Source organism: Haliaeetus leucocephalus, unplaced genomic scaffold (genome assembly GCF_000737465.1).
Source record: "Haliaeetus leucocephalus isolate CR32 unplaced genomic scaffold, Haliaeetus_leucocephalus-4.0 Scaffold830, whole genome shotgun sequence".
Lineage (NCBI taxonomy): Eukaryota > Metazoa > Chordata > Aves > Accipitriformes > Accipitridae > Haliaeetus > Haliaeetus leucocephalus.
The window spans coordinates 4848490-4868830 of NW_010973266.1; the positions used below are offsets into that span (position 1 = coordinate 4848490).

General features: G+C 43.2%; 1 protein-coding gene across 1 annotated transcript; it reads right to left on the reverse strand.

Annotated features, from left to right (window-relative positions):
• Positions 1-1032: 1032 nt before the first annotated feature.
• Positions 1033-15149, reverse strand: GPR26 (G protein-coupled receptor 26). Its single transcript, XM_010581993.1, has 3 exons — positions 14482-15149; positions 8823-8936; positions 1033-1264 (listed from the first exon to the last, which is right to left on the reverse strand). Exons 1-3 carry the CDS (start codon positions 15147-15149, stop codon positions 1033-1035), a joined length of 1014 nt encoding a protein of 337 aa, XP_010580295.1.
• Positions 15150-20341: the final 5192 nt, after the last annotated feature.

A 20341-nucleotide genomic window follows, 5' to 3' on the forward strand; every position in this document is an offset into this window, starting at 1 on the left:
CTAGAGCTATAAAGATCTATAATGAAACCTCCTGAGATTTGCACATTCGGATGTGGATTCAGATTATTGGCTGCACTTTCATGGTGGGGAAGGGGTCTATTATTTTTGGTCCACTTGCTTTGGAAATTATATTTTTAAACTCAGCTTTAGGCTCGTATTTCCTTTAAGTAACATATCTGTAGGGAAAAAAAACCCATGATTAATAACACCTCAGGAAAAGATTTTTATTTTTTTTCCCCTGGGCACAGGGCCCAGTTCTGCAGCTTTGGGCAAAATCCGTCTCTTTACAGCTCAGATATACTGGAAGGTAGGCATCCTGACCTTTCCATCCTGTCTACCATTTTTATTTTTCTGAAATTTAATGGGAAGAAAACTAATGAGATTCTGTGGAAGTTACTTACAAAACTTAGAGAAGACATGGCTGAATCCAGCCTGTAGCATGCTCCAAAACTGATTTTTCTCTTCCTTCAATTCTACAGGATTGTTCAAAAAATATGTATCAGAAGAGGTTGAAAGCTATGTTGGGCACTGTATGAGTATCTAGGTAAAGATTTTTCTATTACGTTTTTCCTATTAAGAGTTTTTGTAAAGCCAGGTTGGCAGCTCCATCAGCAGGAGCGTTACCTGCAGCCAGTGAAAAAATACAGCACAAATAACCCTGTGCAGCTTTTTAGAATAATCTTACGATGGCACCAGTTTGCTCCCATTACTTTCATGAGTCCTTCTGCTGAGGACTAGCTTTTTACCGTATATGTGTGTGTCACTGCTGATGGAAATCAATGGGAGATTTGTATTTGCGAAGCCTGCAGGACCGCGATCAATAGCACTTTTTTAGTCGGAGGCAGGAGATGCAAAGTAGCCTGCTTCCCTTAGGTGTTACGTGGGCTACCGGAGGGACACGGGCTGGGCTTCAACTTCTCCATGACTGCCTCCCGAAACTTTGACAGCTGAGGAGAGCTACTAGGGATAGGCCAGTTACTTTTGTTTCCCATCTATCTTTCTATGTGTCTTGTAGGTCCCATACCAGGCTCCTCATTCGTTCAGCTGCAATATATTCTGATTGTGCGATTCGCTCGTGAGGGCTGAGGAATTGATGGAGCTTCGTTTGAGGATCTTGTTTATGATGTCTTTCCATGTCTTCTTGTACTGATGCCGTAGCAGAGAGTACACAAAAGGGTCTGAAACAACTTTGCTGTAAGCTAAGCACTTGGAAATGATTCCCCAGTGGGAATTGATGTGGACCACAGAGGATAATTCAACAAGTCTGTGGAAAGAGGAAGGTTGAAAAAGTGAATATTCGGATTAAAAACATGGAGAAACAGCACAACTATAAGGCAATGACCCGCCCCCCAAACCGCAATTTATTCCTGGGCAATTGCAAGAAAACAAAGTAAGAAAGCCATACTCATGAAAATGTGAATGCAGTCTTCCCCTTATACATTTCTAAGACTGCAAATGTAAACTCGAGGTCCGTTTCCCAAGGATGGGACGACACAGCTCCTACCAGAGCATCTTGACCTCCAAACTTCAAGGCATCTTTGTAGATTTAGCTGTCCATTCACTGAGGCTGGAAGTGGACCTTGGATGTATTGCCTCCTAAAAGGCTCTTTTGATCATTTGCCTCAACAAATGTTGAAGAGTTTAGTGCACAATGGAAAAGCTCCATGAGGATATGAGGCAGTCTTCAAAAGAGCCTATTTATTTGTTATCAGAATACACCTTTTGGAGACTAAAAACTGAGTCCAAATCTTTGATGTAGAGCTGGGTTTTCAACTCATCTGGCTCACTCAGGCCATCAAGATACTTTATAAAGGGGTACCCCTTTCTCTAAAGTACTGTAACCTAGCCCTAATTTTACTGTCTAGTGAACACCATGTTTGGGATCATAAATACTCTGTGGTAAGCAGGTAAACACTTCACGGAAAGTCTACTGTTGATGAAAAATATCATGCAGCATCTACTCAAAATCATTTCCTGCATAACATATCCTCAACCACTACACTTTTAGTCTCTGTACCTAAACTTATCCATACGGACAATGTGTGTTACTTTCTCTGATGGCTCTAGGGTTCTCAGTCCTAATAAGATCTGTTGTTAGATAGTAACATTTCACTTTCTTTTTTTTTTCATTTAGTGCTTTTGCATTTTTCTAGTCCTGTGTGTCATAAGATCATGTTTCCAGCAGCTGAAGTTCATCACAGACTTAATATAGCTCTAAAGGGAATGAAAGGAGTATGATCTCCCCAGGTATGTTTCCTCATGACTTTCACACTCATTATCACTATTGAATCCATCCTGCACAGCAAATTTAACCACAAGTATTGTAAAAAATAATTTCTGCATAGCCTAACATAATTTTCTAATTATTGATGCAAAACTATACTTTGAGCACTAAAGTTAGAGATTGGGACAAAAACTGCCATTGCTTGGTCTCATAGGAGTCATATTGCCTTAATATTAGCTATCTAAAAATCCAACATCTAGTCTGAACTCGTGGTTCTAGGTCCCCTCTAGAGTATCTGAGAAACCACGTCGCCAGTGCCAGCTAGCTTTCTTAGCCAGTCCAGCTCCTAGAGAGAGTCTGATGCTTTCGAACAGTTTGTCTGGGTCACAGGAGAAGCGCACAAGGAAGGAAAATTCATCATTGAGAGGTGGCATAATATATCTTGAATTTAAAAACCAGTCAGTTAAAGGCTAAACTTATACATTTGCAAAAAATGTAGCAAGGCAAACCTTTTAACTCATTAGGGGAGGGAGGCAAGAGCTTTATATACTCCTTATGCCTACATTAGCACAGACAGTTCACTTTATACTGAGACAGGACATTTTTGACAGTGAACTATTGATAACTCCCCAAGGTTTTCTTTCCCTGTGTCTTTGAGCAACACTGAAGGGAAGTTCTGTTCAATATGTCTCTACAGCTGTTGAGAAACTATTGATTTTTCTAGAGGACAAACAGCCGCATGTCCTACTAGAGCACCCCTATGCAAAGGCAAATAAGTTCTTTGCTGAAACTGTCTTCAGCTGCAGGTGCTCTTACACCTGCCCGGAAAATACTTCAGTTTTCTTCAGAAAAAGCACCATTTCCAAGGAGCATTCTGAAGTGCGGGCTCTGCAGCAGCAATGACAATAGTGGTGGCACTTCAAGCAGTTTAGACGTGATTTTTTTCCTCAGTCATTTTATTCTCATTCCATAAACTTTCACTACATCATACTGTTTAAAATAGCGCTGGCAGATGGCACGGTCCAGTCATTTGAGCACAAAAGTGGGACTAAGGAGACTTAATTTCTTACACCACTGACTACCAGCTTCTGTCTCCTCTCTCTGTTCTGGTTTGCCCAGACAGCAAACTCCATGGCAAAGGACTGTTTCTCCCTGGATATGTGTGCTGGGCTTCGCACCCACGGCTCTGCTGCCAGTGCTGGGGCTTTAGCCACTGTCACGGAATTGGTAATTCTAATACCGAGAATAGTTTTGTGTGCTTTGTGCTAGTAATTTTATCATTTTGTGTATCACTTCCATCAGGAGTGAGGCACACCTGTAAGATGATGTTTTTAGGGGTGGTGACATTAGCCAAAATACTCTTTGGGCTCACAGCTGCGTGAGACGTTTGAGGTGACCAGGTTAGGTTACAGGAAAATACTTGGGAATGGCTCTTGCCTCTTGGCCCACTGGTGCCTCTTGGCTCAGCTGATCGCTGTTGAGTAACTTCAAGATACCAAAGAACCGCCGTCTGTCCCATTTCTCTCTCCTTTCATCTCAACTAAACACATGCTGTTCTTTCAACCTCTCCTTGTAACTCATGGTTGATATCTTTCTTACAAGGTAGAATCCAAACTCAGACATAATTATGTACTCAAGCTGTCGAGGGGTCACATCTGGTGTATTCTCTCTTGTTTAGTAAAATGTAGCTTATGACACCCACAAAATGAGAATTGACTATTTGGAAATTAATAAACTACTGAGTCATATTTACTTTGTAATCTACCATGAGCCATCCTTCTTCTTGTCTTTCTCCACTTCATATATTTGATGCCTTCTTTGCATTTTGAATTTCATCATGTTGAATTTAATCTGGTTGATATACTTTTACCGAATGCTTTATGGATGTGCATATGATTAAGTTTAATTAAATTCAGTGGATGCCTTGAATGACCAAAATATGACAAATTTGCGTCTGAGTCTCTGTCAATTAGTTCTACGAGATGTTAACAATCTCCATGTAAAGCATATCAAATAGATACTTCAGGGTTGCAAGCCTAGACTTGCTAATTATACCTTCATTGACTGATCAACTGAAAAGCCTACACTTTTATTGACAGAGTTTTAAATATTTTCTTTGATTATGTTCCCTAACTGTCCTTGATATTTACACATTTTGCAATTCTTGTGTATTATTTTTTATAGGAAATTACATTTGCAGATATCAAGCATCAAACACAGAAATGCAGATAAATCCTAAGCTATGCTATTCCATTTCGTCTACAAACAACAATTAAATGTCAGTCTTTCAAGGCATACCACATACATACTTTATTGCCTTTGAAAGAGGGTTTTGTTTCTCATTTATGAGGGAAATTATATGCAGAGTTTCAATTTTCATGAAAAGTTTCAGCCAAAAAGATGACACTTTCAGTGAAGGAGCATTAATATTTCAGTGCTACCTCTAAATTAAATTCTACAATATCAGCTACATAATTCCCTATCTTGCTTTCATAACCCACTCTTCTACTGTCTGGCCTTCAATACCTCTTTATTTCAAAGCTATAAGCTGTTTTGCTGTGATACTTTGTTAATATTTTAGAAACTTATAATTCTAGAGCATGTATCATGTCAAATGGCTAGCCAATTATTTTATTTCACTTTCAGTAAACAAATGAGAATGTTACGTTGAGGATTAAGACCTTGATCTTTTATGCAGATAATTAATACACACTGAAAACCCTTTACGTACATGTGTAGTTTATCACTTTAATAAAATATATTACTGAACATGTATATGACCAGCTGGAGGCTACTACGATGGCAACATATCTGTTGTGCATTGCTTAAACTTGAGAACTTAACTGAGTTATGGGGAAAATTCTGTATAGATCAGAGTCTCAAACAAGCTAAAATACCTTGTCGTTCAGGAGTGAAACAAAGCTGGCACCACATTGTGGAGCTGGTAGATGATGAAGTTCTCACAAGAAGAAATTCAGTCCTTTCCCCAGGAATTTGGATCAGCTCTTTAAGCTTGCATTCCTAACATTTCTGTTTGTGTCTAATTCTGATTTTTCTTTTTCCCACACAAGTCCCATAGTATCAGAATTAGACCTTAGTTGTTTCTTTTGTACTAATGATATGAATAGGCTGACCATGAGTTTTATCTTGATGATGATTTTACTTTATTTTCACTTTATTGCTTGGTACACTGAATCTTTTGTATGCTGTCTTGCTAGTAAAAAAAAGCCCTATTTTAATGATTGCTTCTTGATACAAAAATGACATCGCAGTGGTTGTTAGCTGATTTACCCTTAGCCAGTTTTGCCTCTTAAGTGGTGCATATATTACAACTGGCCAGTTTCTGTGCAGAAGCAGACCTCTGGACTCTTATAGCTAATCTTGCAAATCTCTTATAGCAAATCTTGCAAACCATTGCTTTTAGCCCTTGCTGTTCCCCAGAGCTGCAGGAACCACCTGTCAGTCCAGAGATAAGAAGACAGCAAGGCATCATGGAGATATGATGATAGAAAGCAGCACTGTCCAGCTTGTACCAAAAGGTTTTTCTGTCCAGGAGGAAAATATCTCTACCTCGCATCAGCTGAGAGATTTGACGAAGACTAGAAGGCCACTTTCTTCGAGTATGTCAGCCTAAGATTGCATAGGAAAAAATCATGCATTTATATGCACAGACGGGCAAGAACATACCTTGCAGAGGAATTCTGAACTTGCTTGTCTACCTGAGCAGGATTTGCATGCAGAGGGCAGGCAACCACTTTAAAAACAGCGGTTGTTTACCCCTTGTCCCCCAGAGATGCTACAAGGGAATTTTAGTATTCTTCTGCCTGTTCCACCATCCTCCTCTGCAACCTGAGGGCTTAGGGCTATGAACTTCTTTCTGATATTACTCCAGGATTTTTAATTTAAAGACAATTTCCTCACACATTGACAGCACTTATTAAGTTACACGAGCGAAGTTCTGTATTTCAGTATGAAATGCCTGGAGTTGGAAATTAATATTAGAAATTGGTATGACTTATTTTAATTTTTCTAATGAAAAAGCTCCTTGGAGAAAATAGGTTTTGAACAATGTTATTTAATCAAGTAATGATAAATATAGCAAAAGAAGAGATGTGTACTAATAGAATTTTTACAAACCAAGAAACAAGTTATGCCTAGAAATAAATAATACAGGTAATACATCTGTCATACTGGTACAGTGGAAATGAAAAAAGAAGAATCAGATTCTATTGATATACTACTTAAGGTCAGCCACTGAACTAATTAGAAGGATGTTTTCTTGATAAAAGAGGTGCCTAATCTGTTTTTCTACTTCAATGTAATCTGAAAAACTCTGGTTTACCCAGAGAAGAATTTATCTGGCAGGGGTTATAAGCACAACTCCTTCACTGGTTCGTGGCATTGCTAGAAACAACTATTTGGTTTTAGTGTGGAAGCAGACAGATGATATAGTAAAGCCTCGTGATTTGCTGCTTTCAGGCCTCAATTCATGAAATACTTAAAAGCATGTTTAATTTAAGCATGTTGCTGATTAGAGCTGGCTGTCCAAATGAGAGGCTGAGCAATACACTTCATCGGCTATCTTCTGTTCGCTGCCTTGAACTGTGATTGATTGCCTCTATCTTGTGAATGCAAAGCTCTGAACATAGTCCAGAAAATAATACTTGCTCAAAAGCCTCCTAATCCCCTTGACTTCAACACCCTCAGACGTATGCGTGAGGCATCGGGAAGCTCAGCAACGCACGTCCTGGAACACCCATCCACGCGCTGTAGGGTCAGTAAGGTCTCGAGGGGGATCCGAGGAGCTGAAGAGGGAATTCCCCGTAGCCTGATGTGCAGTGATGCCCCTAGACGTATCAGAACCAAAAAGGCCGGCGAAGTGATAGCGTCTACCCTGCCTGGCATGCCTCGTCAGTGCCCAACCCTTCAAGAATTCTTCATGCATTCTTCATGCATTCAAGACCCCATGTCTTGAGTCTTCTCGGAATTGCTCTCTGCTGCAAAGCTATTAGTCCTCAACAGACCAAAAACTCAGGGGAACATTTAAGTGATCCTTGTATGGACTAAAAGGAGGAGGATCGGGATTTTTCTAACCCTCTTCTGTATCTTAGGGCTACTGGGACACCAATTAGGATGCCACAGAGTTGAGAGGAGGTGGGGAGGTGGTGCCTGAATCCTGGGCTGAGATGCCTATGGAGAAGCACAAAAATACTTCTGACAAGCACAAAAATACTTCTGACAGTCCTGGTTAGAGCACTCGGTGTCACTCAGGACGGAGCCGCGAGCTATTCTGTGGCTGCAATGATTTTCATTAAGTTCCAAGACCCAACATAAAATGAAATTTAACCATTTGTAATGAGACAAATACTCTAATATCTTATAGCCTGAGAACTAAGACTGAAAGCCTGTAACTATAAATCCTTTCATACCCTTTTAGAGTGTGTGGCATGGAGAGTCTTCTCGTGACTACTAAGTGAAAGTAAATCTAGTAGGTAAATCTAGAAGGTAAATCTAGTAACACTGATACAAATGTATTTGCAACATTGTTACAAATAAACAGCATGAATCAATTAGCTGTTAGTCATGAACAAAAAATCGATGTGACATGCAGGTTTCCATTTTTACCAAGAGACTACAAGACCTTCCTGAGAATTGTTTTGTTAGAATTAGAAATTCAGGATATTATACTGAATTGGAAAAAGTTGGGGTTGGCTACGTGCCCACTTATATTGAGTCTTATTTCAGCTTTCTCAATGATTTTTTTTATAATAGAGCTGAGTTTGACTGAAGTCAGCCCCAATAATTTCTATTTGATACTATTGGAATAGGAGATACTTCAAAAATATTTTTCTTCTTTCTCTGTTCTGCATAGCAGCAGTTCAGTTTTTCCAGGTCTTTTAATAAGGAATGCAAGTTGTAAATTTCCTTCAACAACTAGATAACACTTTGCTGGATATACTCACTTTTAAATACTTTTTGTTTCATAGGAATAATTTTGTGTTTCCCAAAGGACCCATTTCCAAAGATAAGCTAGTAGATAGATAGACATCTGACCATAAATCACAAGAATTTTTTTTTAGCTATGAGCCAGAACAGCTTTGATATTTGATGTTTATGACTAATAAACTCTATTCAGTCAGACAAAACTATCGTTTAAGTCTGTGGACATGTTCTCACCTCAGCTGGATCTTGTTGACCAGATTTTATTACAGTCTGACCTATTCAGACAAGTGTCTTCCCCTCCAGATCAGCCCCTGAACTGGGGAGGCAATCTGAGGAGTAGGTGACTGCTTGACCTGAAAAAAGTCTGCAAAATCTTGTGTACTGACTTCCTAAATCATTCCCATGTGGCCAGCATCTTGACTGGGCTGACTGAACAGAGTTTGGCTCACAGACTGCATCAGGATTGTATCAGATAAGTGCTATGACATTTTACATAGTTCTGTTAGCTCAGTAAATGCAACCTCTATATAGGAGTGGAAACATTGCACAAAATTTTCACAGGAGACTTGAATCATTTTCTGGTTAAGAGTCCCCTACTTCTCTGAGTTAAGAGTGCATCTCAGTAGTCTTTTCCAGTACATAGGTTCACACTTACCTTGTAATTACATAAGGTGCAAAACAAAGTACAAAAGTACCAATAAAGGTACTTATTTTCTTTGTTGCTCGCTGCCTCCGTCTCTTTTGTTCTTCTAGACAACGCTCTCTTACGCTGTGTGACATTCAACACAAACAAGAACATGAATCATAATATCAGGTAGCAGATTTTAATGGCTTTACATATGGAATGATGGAAATCAATCTTTCCAGTAACTGTTGTATTCGCATAAGCCAATACCAGGTTCACTGCATTTATATGGGACAATACCCAAGTATTAGTGCATTGCATGATTGTCTTAACCTCCAAAAACAATTACTGAGAAATACGTGATTATATATTTATATACACACACACCCCCATTATATTGATTTATATATAGTCAAATTGGTGGAATCCAGCCTTGAATTCAGTTGCAGCTGCTTTTTGAATTACTGTAAGCTGTATTTGCAGGCCAGAGTTTGCCTCATGATATTCAGAGCTTTGTAAAATATCCAGAGTGGGGTAGGCAGCATGCTACTTCCCTCAAAACAGCAATTCCAACACCACTACCTTAGATAGGAGAAACTTCCCAGCAAGATAAGCAAGAAAGCACAATATAATCATAACGGGAAAAAACATGCCCTGAACATTCAGCCCAATGTTGGAGCAATCACTATATCCCATAGCTTTGAACCGTGTGGCCATAAATCTTTCAGCAGCCTGTGCAGCTCTGCACGGCTGCCGTGCTGAACGCTCTGCAAAGCCCAGAATTGTACAATAAATCCACAGCACTGTGATACCCTGACCCCTCGCCTCAAACCAGCCTTGTTCCCAACTAAACAGATACAAATTAGTCACACCCTGGGTTTTATCCTACCTGTGGCATTTTAGGACAAGAGTTTCTCCTTTGAGTTTCTCACTGGTGGTCTCGCCAGGCCACCACAGAGCTGCTAAGACCCTCGGTGTGCCAGCAAGGTCATGGGAGCACGGAGCTGAGACCACGCTTCCACTGCAGGAAATCTTTGAAATCAGCACATCTCCTTGCCAAAAGAGTGAGAACATGAAAGCCCATCTCCTCCTCTACCTGCTTGCGTGACTCCTGTGCTGGCTGTGCATTTAGAGGGAAATGGATGAGTTACTGTCTTCTCCAGGTGGGTAGGCTGGATGGGCAGCACTGGTTGTATCTCCCAGAGCTCCAGGACCATCTGAACCTGAATCAATCCCTTTGGGAAAGGGCAAAACCAAAGGCAGACTACAGTCCTGAAACCCCTGTCTACGCACGTGTTGACTCATTGCACAGGTCTGGTGGTAACGCAATCACGTCTCGGGCAAACTGAATGGTCTGGCCCGTGCACTGTATTTTGTGACTGCTTGGCATTGGTCTCGCCGTTTTTATTGTAAATTCGTAATTGATGACTCACTGTCAGCTTCCACGCTCACATATGTTAATAGCTGTGAGGTTTATGGCCATATCCTTAGGTTATTTGCTGTACCTGCAAATGTTTGATCATCATCTAAATGCATGTTATATCCTGAGGATCTCAGTGCGCTTCAGTGATCTCTGTGGCAGTGAGTTCTTATGCTACCTTTTGGTTTTGTTAAAGAAAGTGTGTTTCCTTTGATCCATTTTATATGTGGTCTTACATTGCCAGTCCCCAGAGCAGCTATCATGATGTGCAAAATGAAATAAATACCGGAGGAAAAGTTTGTTGTCCCTGCAATAACAAATCAACTTGCTCTTAAAGAATATGCCTAAGTAGAATGAAAACACATCTAAAAGTGTTACATGTTCTGTGTCTGAGTTATTTGCAGCTAGAAATGACAGCTGAGAAGGAAAAAAAAAAAATCCACCTTTTCAAGGGAACCTATGTGTTTTCAATTCTGTAAGAGCTGGAAAACTTGGATTATTTTAGGTGCAGACAGATGATCTTAGAGGTTTGAGAGCTTCGCTTAAGATCTGTGTTATTAAATTCATAGTATCCCAGGCACACTGCAATATAGGAAACGAAATCTCCAAAGTAGGTTCAGTTAGGATGTTATTAGGGTGTAGAGGGCGGTATTTTTTTTTTGTCTCTAACAGTGTCCCCAGTTACATCTTTTCCTTACTGGCATATACAAAGCTGTCTTTGACTCTGGGAGCTCACACATGACTTGGGAAGTCCTGATAGACTTCAACCAATTTCTTTTGTTCAGCCTTTCCAGATGCAGCTAATAAATACCACACCACAGAGGAAGGTATTTTATCTCACTGCTTTATATAGACAATGTACACAGATGTATTTTGCTTTTGCACACACTTTCATGCACTAAGATAAGAACACATATGCAAGTTCTTGTAGTGACACTAGTAATAGAACTGGATTATTGACTAAGCTTTCATTTAAATATTCTAATATCCTGGAAAATCTTGGATATATCCCTTTGAAGGTCTGATATTTAAAACAAAGTTTATGAGATACTGGACCTTAAGATGTGTAGAGCTGGATACACCAAAAAGATAGTATAGATAATTTGAGTGAAGAAAATACATGGCTTAAGCACTTAAGTGAAGTCTTGCTCAAACCTCTCACAATACCTAAGATATCTTGGTTTTAAGAACAAAGTCAAGAAAGAATGCCTAAGATAACTTGAAAGGACATGTGCCCTAAACGTTCACACAAATTTGTGTGGTATTTAGAGGTTTCCTTTGTACTCGTCTTGAATGATCTTCAGAAGATCACTCGTGTCTTCCCAAGTCACAGGTAATAAAGCCATCTGTCATAATGCCTGTCGCTAGACCCCCTTGCGGGTGGATTCTGAGTCATAGGAAACAGAAAATTGTCTGTACACATTTCTCAGCATTGAAACTAGACCGTGCAAAGAGCCAGAGAAGTCAAGGTAGTCTAAGGTGGGATCACAAACTTCGTTCTCTCATGTGCATTCTCCCAGCATCCATGTCTATGCTGCTAGGTACTATAGTAAACACTGAAATTGCCTGTATATATACCACTTATATAATTCAAATAATGCCTTTGATATGTCAGAGCTTTAGGAATGTCGCTGACTGCTCCAGGAGACCTGCAGCCTTTGTGTAGCTCTCACAGCAGGGAAGGCAATCCGAGGTCTGACCCTTTCAGCGGCGGTAGCTGTCACCAGTTAAGGCAGCACCACCGTAGGTCAAACCAGCCACTGTTTCTGTAGTCTAGAAAAGAAGCTAAAACTCTCCTTTCTTAGAGAAAGGCATTAGAATAACCTAATGCGAGAGATAAATAACAGTGAGTAATACACTCGCAGCAAAGTGCCTGTACAACTCTGTCTCCTCTGAAGAGAGGAGGTATCATTCCCACAGCCCCACTGAATCCACCCTTCAGTGAGATGATTGCAAAATGCACGAGCACCCTCAAATTAACCTAGACCAGAAAAAATGCAGAGGAGGAGAAATACCATCGAGATTTTTGCCCTTTTCCTAAACTTTGCTGTGCAGTCCAGGCATACTTTAAGCATTAGGCATAACGATTGCTATTTCAAATAGTCCCAGTGGGTTTATGACACTGTCCTGGGAGTAACCACCACATCTCGTAGTGCATGCAGGAACTAAGACCAGTAGAGGTACGGTTTAGCAATCAGACAGCACGTAGGGCAGAAGGGTGTTTTTTCCTCTATGTGACTTGGTGAATAAGGGAAGATTTATGCATGTGTTTCTCAAGAACAGTAACAGGACTTGCCCGAAGTTCTGCTCTGCATTCTTGGTCAAGAGGCAGATCAAACAGCTTAACTGGAGAATTTTGAGCAAATGTTTCTGTTCCTTTAACAGTCTGCTGTCCTGCCCTGATCCTTTCAGCCTTGTTTGCCTTAGGCTTAGGAATCCCCAAAATATGACCTTTTTTTGAGGACAGCCACATGTGCTTTCAGTCCTGCAGCTCTGCTCCTGGCTGGCTGCAAAAGGAGAGAGCTGGTGTTTGCCTCCAGCTTGCAGAGCAAATGACAGCAAGGGGGTCAGGTGGGATGTCTGGCGTGGGGCTGCCCTCTTCCACTGCTCTCCGCTTTTCTCCCTTCCAGGCAGACTTCTTCCCCCATATCAGACAGCTCCCTGCGCTGCCAGCTGCCAGCATTTTTCTGAAAGACGTTTCCCTTCCCTTCAGTCTCTGACAGACAGTCTAAACCTGAAGATCCCGTCTCTGACCGTCTCCCAAGCATGCCTCCCAGCTGCTCTGCCACCCTACCTAGCCAAACCATTTTCTCCCTTTTTTCCAGGCAAAGACATCAGACCCTTCCCTTTCCAGTCACCTGCTCCAGCCACGCTAAGCCCTATGACAAACTAGCTCCTCTGAGCAAACAAGGCTGATTTCTTTCCACGGTGTGACCGGTGCCCCCGGTTCCCCTTTGCAGAGCTCACCCGTTGACTTTGCCACCCCCTCCCAGTCATAGCTGGGTCTTAGCCCCATCCACCCCAGCTCATCAGAGCCTCTCAGCCAGGACATGCTTGATCCATCAGCCACCCCGTCCCACTCCGTCCTGCCTCAGCTGTGCAGGTTCATTTCCCAAATCCCCATTTGCCGAGCAGATCGCTCTGGCTCGTCCCGCTGCTCCCTTCTCACCAGCCTGGTCCCGTGTCCTTCCAGCCATGCCTGGTTTGGTCCTCAACCATTCCTCCTCTCTCCGCTTCTCGTGGGCAGAGCCATCCCGTACTCGCAGCACACGCTGCCTTCCTCGTCCCCTGTACACTGGGCACCTTCCCCAGCTCCTCGCCAGGATCGCTGCCTGCTCAGCACCACCCTTGGGCTTCATCCAGCAAGGCTTCCCCTCCTTCAGCTTTACCACTGACCCAGGGAAAGCTGTCTCTCCCACTCTCCCTCCTCCAGCCAAATCTGCATCCCTTCCAGATCCAGACATACCCTATTCACGCAAGATTTATAGTTTGTGCATAATCCCTGACGTGACTCTTTTGCACAGCATCCCAGCACCGATTTAAACCAGTCTGGTGCTTGCCTTGAAGCCCTTTACCCTCCCAGCCCCTGGAGACTTTTCTCCTCCTGTGTCTAGGCACAAGGGGCTTGCTTAAAGACTGTAATTCGAAATGAACTTTCTACATCTTGTCATTTTAACATTGCTGCTGAAGCCTCTCTCACTTAGATTTAAGTACAGGCACTCAAGCATATGTGTTTTGCAATGTTATTCCCTTAGAATTCTGCCTTCAGGAGAGATAAAGTTACAGAGAGCAAAGCAACAGGGAAACCGGGGGGCGAAGGAGCAGCACGCAGCGCCCAGCTTCCCTTCTAACTCCGACTGAAGGGACATGTGCAGCCTCAGCCTGCTCCCGCTCAGGGATCCAGCAACGTTTTGGGCTGACAGTGCCAAAAAAAATGCAAATCTATCGACCACTAAAGCCACCTTCGAAGACAAAGAGCAGTGATCTGATCACTGTCTCAAAGGGAAGTGCATGCTCAGCCAAAACTGCCTGTTTCTTTGCTCAGCCTGCCAAAACAAGCCCTTAAGCATAATAAAAAAAAGAGTTGCTTCTGCAAGCAGAGAAATAAACACGAGTAAAAAGAAACATGCAGAATAGAGACTGGCAAGAAGGATGCTCGTTTTCTCGCCCTCCCCATCCCCTGCTGTGATACAGCTCAGACTGTATTTAACATAACACCGAACCCCATCCTCGCTTCCTCTGCGCTTGCTGAGCACACAGGCACCTTACCTGGGATGGATGTCCACAAGCAGCACCAGGGTCTGCATAGTGATCACGTCAATCCGCTTACAGTGAAACCGTGCCACCTTCAGCACTTTTAGATATGTGAAACACAGGACTATAAGGGAGAGGAGGAAGCTGAGGGTGTGAAAGACCCCTGTGAAAATCACAAACTGTGTCCTATCCTCTGGTCTCTTGTTGTACAGGGTGCAGGAGGCATAGAGGTGATGGAAACCCACCCAGGAGAGAGAAGCTGCCACTATCGGGAACGACACCGAGTGTAACCACGTGTAGCTCAGTATGAGAGCAGCATCTCTGTACCTCATTTTGGAGTGATAACTTAGAGGGAAGACCACAGCAATCCACCTGTCAATGCTCAAAGCTGCCATGCTCAACATGGAGTTCGTGGTGAGAAAAGTCTCCAGGAAGCCCACAACGTGGCAGATCTGATCTCCTCCTGGTTGACTCTTGTAAATGATCCCAGCCAAGGTCAGGGGCATGTTCGAAACAGTCATCAACAGGTTGCAGAAGGTGAGGTTGAGGATGAACAATCCCGGGACCTGCTTGCGGATGTCGGCGCTGTACAAGAAGCACATCAGCACCAGCACGTTGGCCAGCAGGGCCACGAGCATCAGCACCACCACCACGAAAGCCAGGATCACCTCCCAGATGCTCATGGTGCGTCCAGTCACAGGAGGGACATCTCCGAAACTGCGCCACGCCGGCACCCGGGCAACATGGTGCGAGGCGCGCTCACCTCGCCCTCCTCCCCAGCCTGCTCGCACTCTTGCATGCCCTCCGTGTTTTTAGAGGAGCTGCGGGGTTTTTTTTCTCCAACCTCCCCCTCCTCGCTGCTCCTTTCCACGTCAACGCTTTCCGAGACGTGCACAAAAGCACTGGGAATGCCCATCAAACTGCGAGGAGGGCTTAAAAAATATCAGCAGGACTGAACCACCGTCTTCATTCGGTCCATTTGGAGGAGAGCAGGTGATTCTGAGAAACTGCTCTCCCGAGGTCCCTAATTATCAGCCCAAAGCTTGCAAGCGATTCACCGAGTGAATTGTGCTCTCTTTCTCTCTTGCTTTCTGTCTCTCTCTCTCTCTCTTGCTCTTTCTCTCCCCTCCCCTCTCCTCCAACCCTCACTCCCTTCCAGGCTGAATGTAACCTGCTTTTTATGATCACAGATAAAAACCCCATTAATGGATTAAAGCATGCACACTGCTGGTGATTCGCAAACGTGATTATGTCATCCCCACTCCACAACCCCTCCCCTTCTCCTTGCGATTGTGACTAGACTTTCCTCAAGAGAAATCCCATGCTTTCATTTAATTGATTTAGCCATTAATTTGCAAACAGCCATGTAACCAAATTCCTGCGCTCCACTGTGTTTCCTACAGTTTGGTGCATCACTTCCACAGTTCCTGCCTGCTCTCAGCCAGGGCAGGGGTTTGCTTTTCTCTTCATTAGCTGCGCTCAGAAAGATGGGGGAAAATGGATGTATTCTGCCACTTCTCTGGAGCTGTCATTAGGCTACCGGCATGGTTTTACTGCTCTCGTTTAGCACTTTGCAGTCCTGTGTCTCCAAGCACGACGCGTAGGAGGAAAATGATTGCCTCCCCTCCTCCTTTAAAAGCAGGGAAACCAAAGCCCCAAATGCCACCGTCACATGCCCAAGGTCATCGGGCAGGTGAGCGGCAGTGACAGCAACGTGCTGCCGATCTCGCTGTTCGGTCAGGCTTTGTCCCCTTCAACAGCCTTTGCTTCTTCCTAATCAAAGCCTCCCTCCTTGTGAGGGTGAGCACCCTGTGAGATCAAAACCGAGAAGCGGCTTAGAAAGGAAATAGGAGTGAGTCTGTATTGCAAATAATTAGGTGTTAAAATTAAGTTTGTTTTAAAAGGCGGAGCGGGAACTGTTTTCTGATTACCTTCCCTGTCTCTTTAAAACAGTTTTAACTGGGAATGCTGAGAGTTTGCGAGCAAGCCCAACAGCTTTCTCATCAAGGCAGCCAAGCCTTAATCCCTGCACAATGAGAAGGCGAAGGATACCCTGCAGCACAGTTATTGTGGCTTAGTAAGTGCCTCTGCACGTGTGCGAGAGCTAGATGCTCAGGCGGATTTTTTCCTCCGCTCGCAGCCCTGCCGGAGCCGTGCATGCTGGGTTGACAGCAGCGATTCGTCGCAGACACTCGGGCTCATCCGCTCCGTAGCGGAGCTGTCACGCTGCATGGTGTCAGAGCTTTACATGCTGTAGGAAGGCCCTTTCTCTTCCAATTTTGTTTTGCTTTGTTTCCTTAAACCAGCCTTTCAAGGGCTAATAGAGACAGAAGGCGGTCATCAAAGACAGCTGGGATTCTCCGGGATAGTTTAGCCGGGTGCGCAGCAGCGGAGGAGCAGCTCAGGGTGCAGAGCTCAGGTCTGTCCGTGATTCCTGGGAGCTCCCTGGCTCCAGATCAGAGGTACTTGTCCTCCTTCTGGGTGGATGAGGAGCAGGACTTCAGTGTCTGGTCTTTTCCTGAGGCAGGGATCCAAAGCTACATGAGAAAAGCCTAAAGGTGACTCCTTCTTTAAATAAGAGGGGTCTTTACCCTCTGAGAAGTAGGCTGAGGAGATGAGAGAGAAGATACAGATCTTGCTGCTGCTGTGTGGCACCAGAACCTCAGCAAGTTTCCTTCTGGGGTAGGAAGCAACAGCCCTAGCTGAGAAAGGTGTCCGAGCATCAACAGCCTGAGCAGGGAGTCCACGATACGGTACCCAGCATGACACCAGCTTAAAGCTCAACAAGCAAAGACAGCCGGAGGGCCCTAAGGAAGAAGCCCCGTGAGTTGGGAGGCACTGAGAAGAAAACCATGGCAAGACTTGCTATGAGACTGGGAAGGACAGGGAAAAAGGAAGGGAAAAGCTGGTGACATAAGGGAAGCAGGTACTCTGTGATGGTGGCAGAGGGGAATCTCATACTCACTTGGTGTCGCAGTGATACCTGACGACTCCTTCCCATGCTCAGCCTCCTCCCTGGCTCAAAGAAATGCTGGAAGGCCCCCAGCTGCACAAATCATTCAAGGGCAAGCAGCACAGGTGCTTCAATTTAGTCATTTATCTTGCTTTGCAACCTATAAGGCTATGGGTTTCTCAGGATGGTTTCCTGAAGCAGTGTGCTGTTTTCCCTCTAGGGAGCTGTGGTGCCTCCTGGATTCAAAAGTTCTGCTTGTGAGTAAGTCCCTGGTGTGATGGGGGGGTCTGGCATCACTGTCGAGCCTGGGTGGACTGGGCAGGAGGGAATTTGCATCTGGAGATAAAGGATTTGGGATTACAGTCAGGAAAGGAAGATTCTCCCAAAGCGATGGATTGATGTGAGATAATGGGAAGTAGAAGGAGATTGTTCAGTGATGGGATACAAAAGGTCAGATTTGGGGATGGCATGGGATAGACACTGCGGTGGACCTGTGGGGAGGGGGCCAACATGGAGCTGATGTTGTGGAGGAAACAGTGGACAAAGGGTAATGGTGGAAATGCCTTGAAGGGCAGGAGAGTCCAGCAGGACTGTGGACTGGCTCTACTGGATTTCTTTACTGGGGAGTGGAGAAGCAGACAGGAGTGGATAGCTGCAGGATGGTCAAAAGGAGACCTGCTGTCTCCTCTGTGTGGTGTCTGAGCTCCTTCCTCCAAGACCTGCAATCTCCCCTCCCTCCACCCAGCCCTTTTTCCCCAGAGTTTGGTAGGGTGCTATGACCATCCATATCCGTGTGGGAAAGCTAAATTAAAGCACCAAGTTTGGCATGTATTTCAGTAATTGTTGGCCTAAATGTATGAAGCATTCCCAGTCCTATGCTTCACAGCTTACTGATTGCTTTGCCTTTTTCTTTTCTGTTCTGTTCTCCTATCAAGCTATTCTGTGTTGTGCAAGTTTCTCGGGTAAAGAAAACATTGTTATCTGTAAGACTAAACTCCCAATGTTCACGGGAAAATTGTAGCAGCTAAAAAGGGCTTAAATCTACAATCAAGTGAAAAGCTTTCTAGATTTCAGGAGAGAGCTGAAGTTTTCTCTTGATGACTGATTTGAGTCTCAGTATGAAAGTCTAACTCTAAAGGCCCAAGTAATTTACATAATTGATTCCCCCGTTGGTAATGCCTGCAGCTGAGGATATTTACTGAATGCTTCTGGATTTATTTATTATGCATACCTAAAAGAGCATGATGGACCCATCAAATAGCTTCATTTTGTACAAATCAGGAGGAAAGAATATGCTGTGCATATTTTATCGCTGTAGAGGAAACGACTGTGTTGCCTGCGAGTCCCTAATGGCAGGGACTGCAAGTTTGGTTTATAATATTTCAGTGACAGACTACATTATGAATTAGCAATAAGCACTACTAATAAATATCAATTCTCACCAATGAACTCTGACAGTAGTAGGTCTGCGTTTAGAAGATCAGCAGTGCTTTGGCATTTGCTCCATTATCAAGCACACAAAACCACAGAACATCTATTGTACTTTCTATATGTTAACTGCGGAGGTGACTCTGTGAAGCAGCAGATAGAGCAGCGGGCTGGTAACCAAGAGACCTGAGTCCTATGTGACCACGGGGACATCGGTTCACCAAAAATCTCCCATCTTTGCTTTATCTCATAAACTCATGGGGACAAGGGCAAGGTGTTTGTACACAGTGAGGCCCTGATCCTGAGTTTAAAGGCCTTATCTTAATCAAACGGTGAATTTTATCCACAAATGACCAGGTTTAGAAGGATCGCACAAATATCTTGCCATTCTTTTACAACAACAGCCTATAGCTAATGGATTTGTGGCCTACATACTGCATATATACCAGTTTACCCTTATGGAGATATGATTTGTACTAATATTGTACCAAACTGGAGGGATATTGCAACAATATGATACTCCTCTAGATAAAAGATTAATTTATTACTCTCCACGCAGTAATGCTTATTACATTTTTGTCTATATTTGGCAATGGACAAATGCATGAAGCTGATTAAACTTTCAATATTTCAGGTTGACCTCTCAGTTTCAAAAATTCTATGACACATGGATGGAAGATTTGTGTTTGTTGGGGTGTTCATGAAGGGAAAAGCATGTTGTCCCACTGAGACAATGAAATAGCTACTTTGGATAAATGAAATCTTCAAAGTTATGTCCTAAATATCATAGATAGGAGGCTATTCTGATGACCTAAATAAAACATCTAAGACACTCATTTCACAGGAAACTAATGTTTAAGACTTTACACCACTGAGAAAACTACTTGAAAATCTAACCTGAAAATGCATTTGAGATCTGATACATTTCCTTTGTACTGAAGTTTGCCCCTTTCCAATTTTCCTCTGTAAAAACTGGGGAATCTCAGTTTCATGCTTTCACTGAACTTTCCTTCTCCTGTTGTCTCACCTTCCTCCTTTGATCAGCAGTGTACAAACTTTACAGGACTTTAATAACAGCAGTATTGACACATGGAAGAGATTGTTTCTCCTTATCTGTGTCTTAACCAGTTCAAAGACAACCAATTTTCCCCAGAAAGCCAGTGTGCCTGCAGACAGCCCATGGGTATTTCTTCTTGTCTCCGTCAGCCTTTACTTTTTGCTTCACGGCTGTTTGGAGAGTTTGTAATACATTCATAAACTGTAGAACTGGGTTATTTCACTTTATTGTCAATTAAACTAGATTTCAGTAACAACGGCATCTTTAGTCTGATTATTTAAAGGTCAAGTGTCACATTGGAAAAAAACAAAGTGTTATCCTCTTCTACATGAGTAAGATAATGGCTCATGAAATCATCATTCTGCTGGATTGGTGGTAAAGTCTCACTGACTCCAACTGTCGGAATTTCACCATGTATGTGTAGCACAGATAACGTG

Excerpts from the sequence above, each read along its gene's own strand:
- GPR26 (XM_010581993.1), bottom strand. The coding sequence starts at position 15,149 with ATGAGCATCTGGGAGGTGATCCTGGCTTTCGTGGTGGTGGTGCTGATG. Across the intron at positions 8,937-14,481 it reads CTTGTGGACATCCATCCCAG|CGTAAGAGAGCGTTGTCTAG; the intron begins GTAAGGTGCCTG and ends AATGTCACACAG. Across the intron at positions 1,265-8,822 it reads GCACCTTATGTAATTACAAG|ACTTGTTGAATTATCCTCTG; the intron begins GTAAGTGTGAAC and ends CTCTTTCCACAG.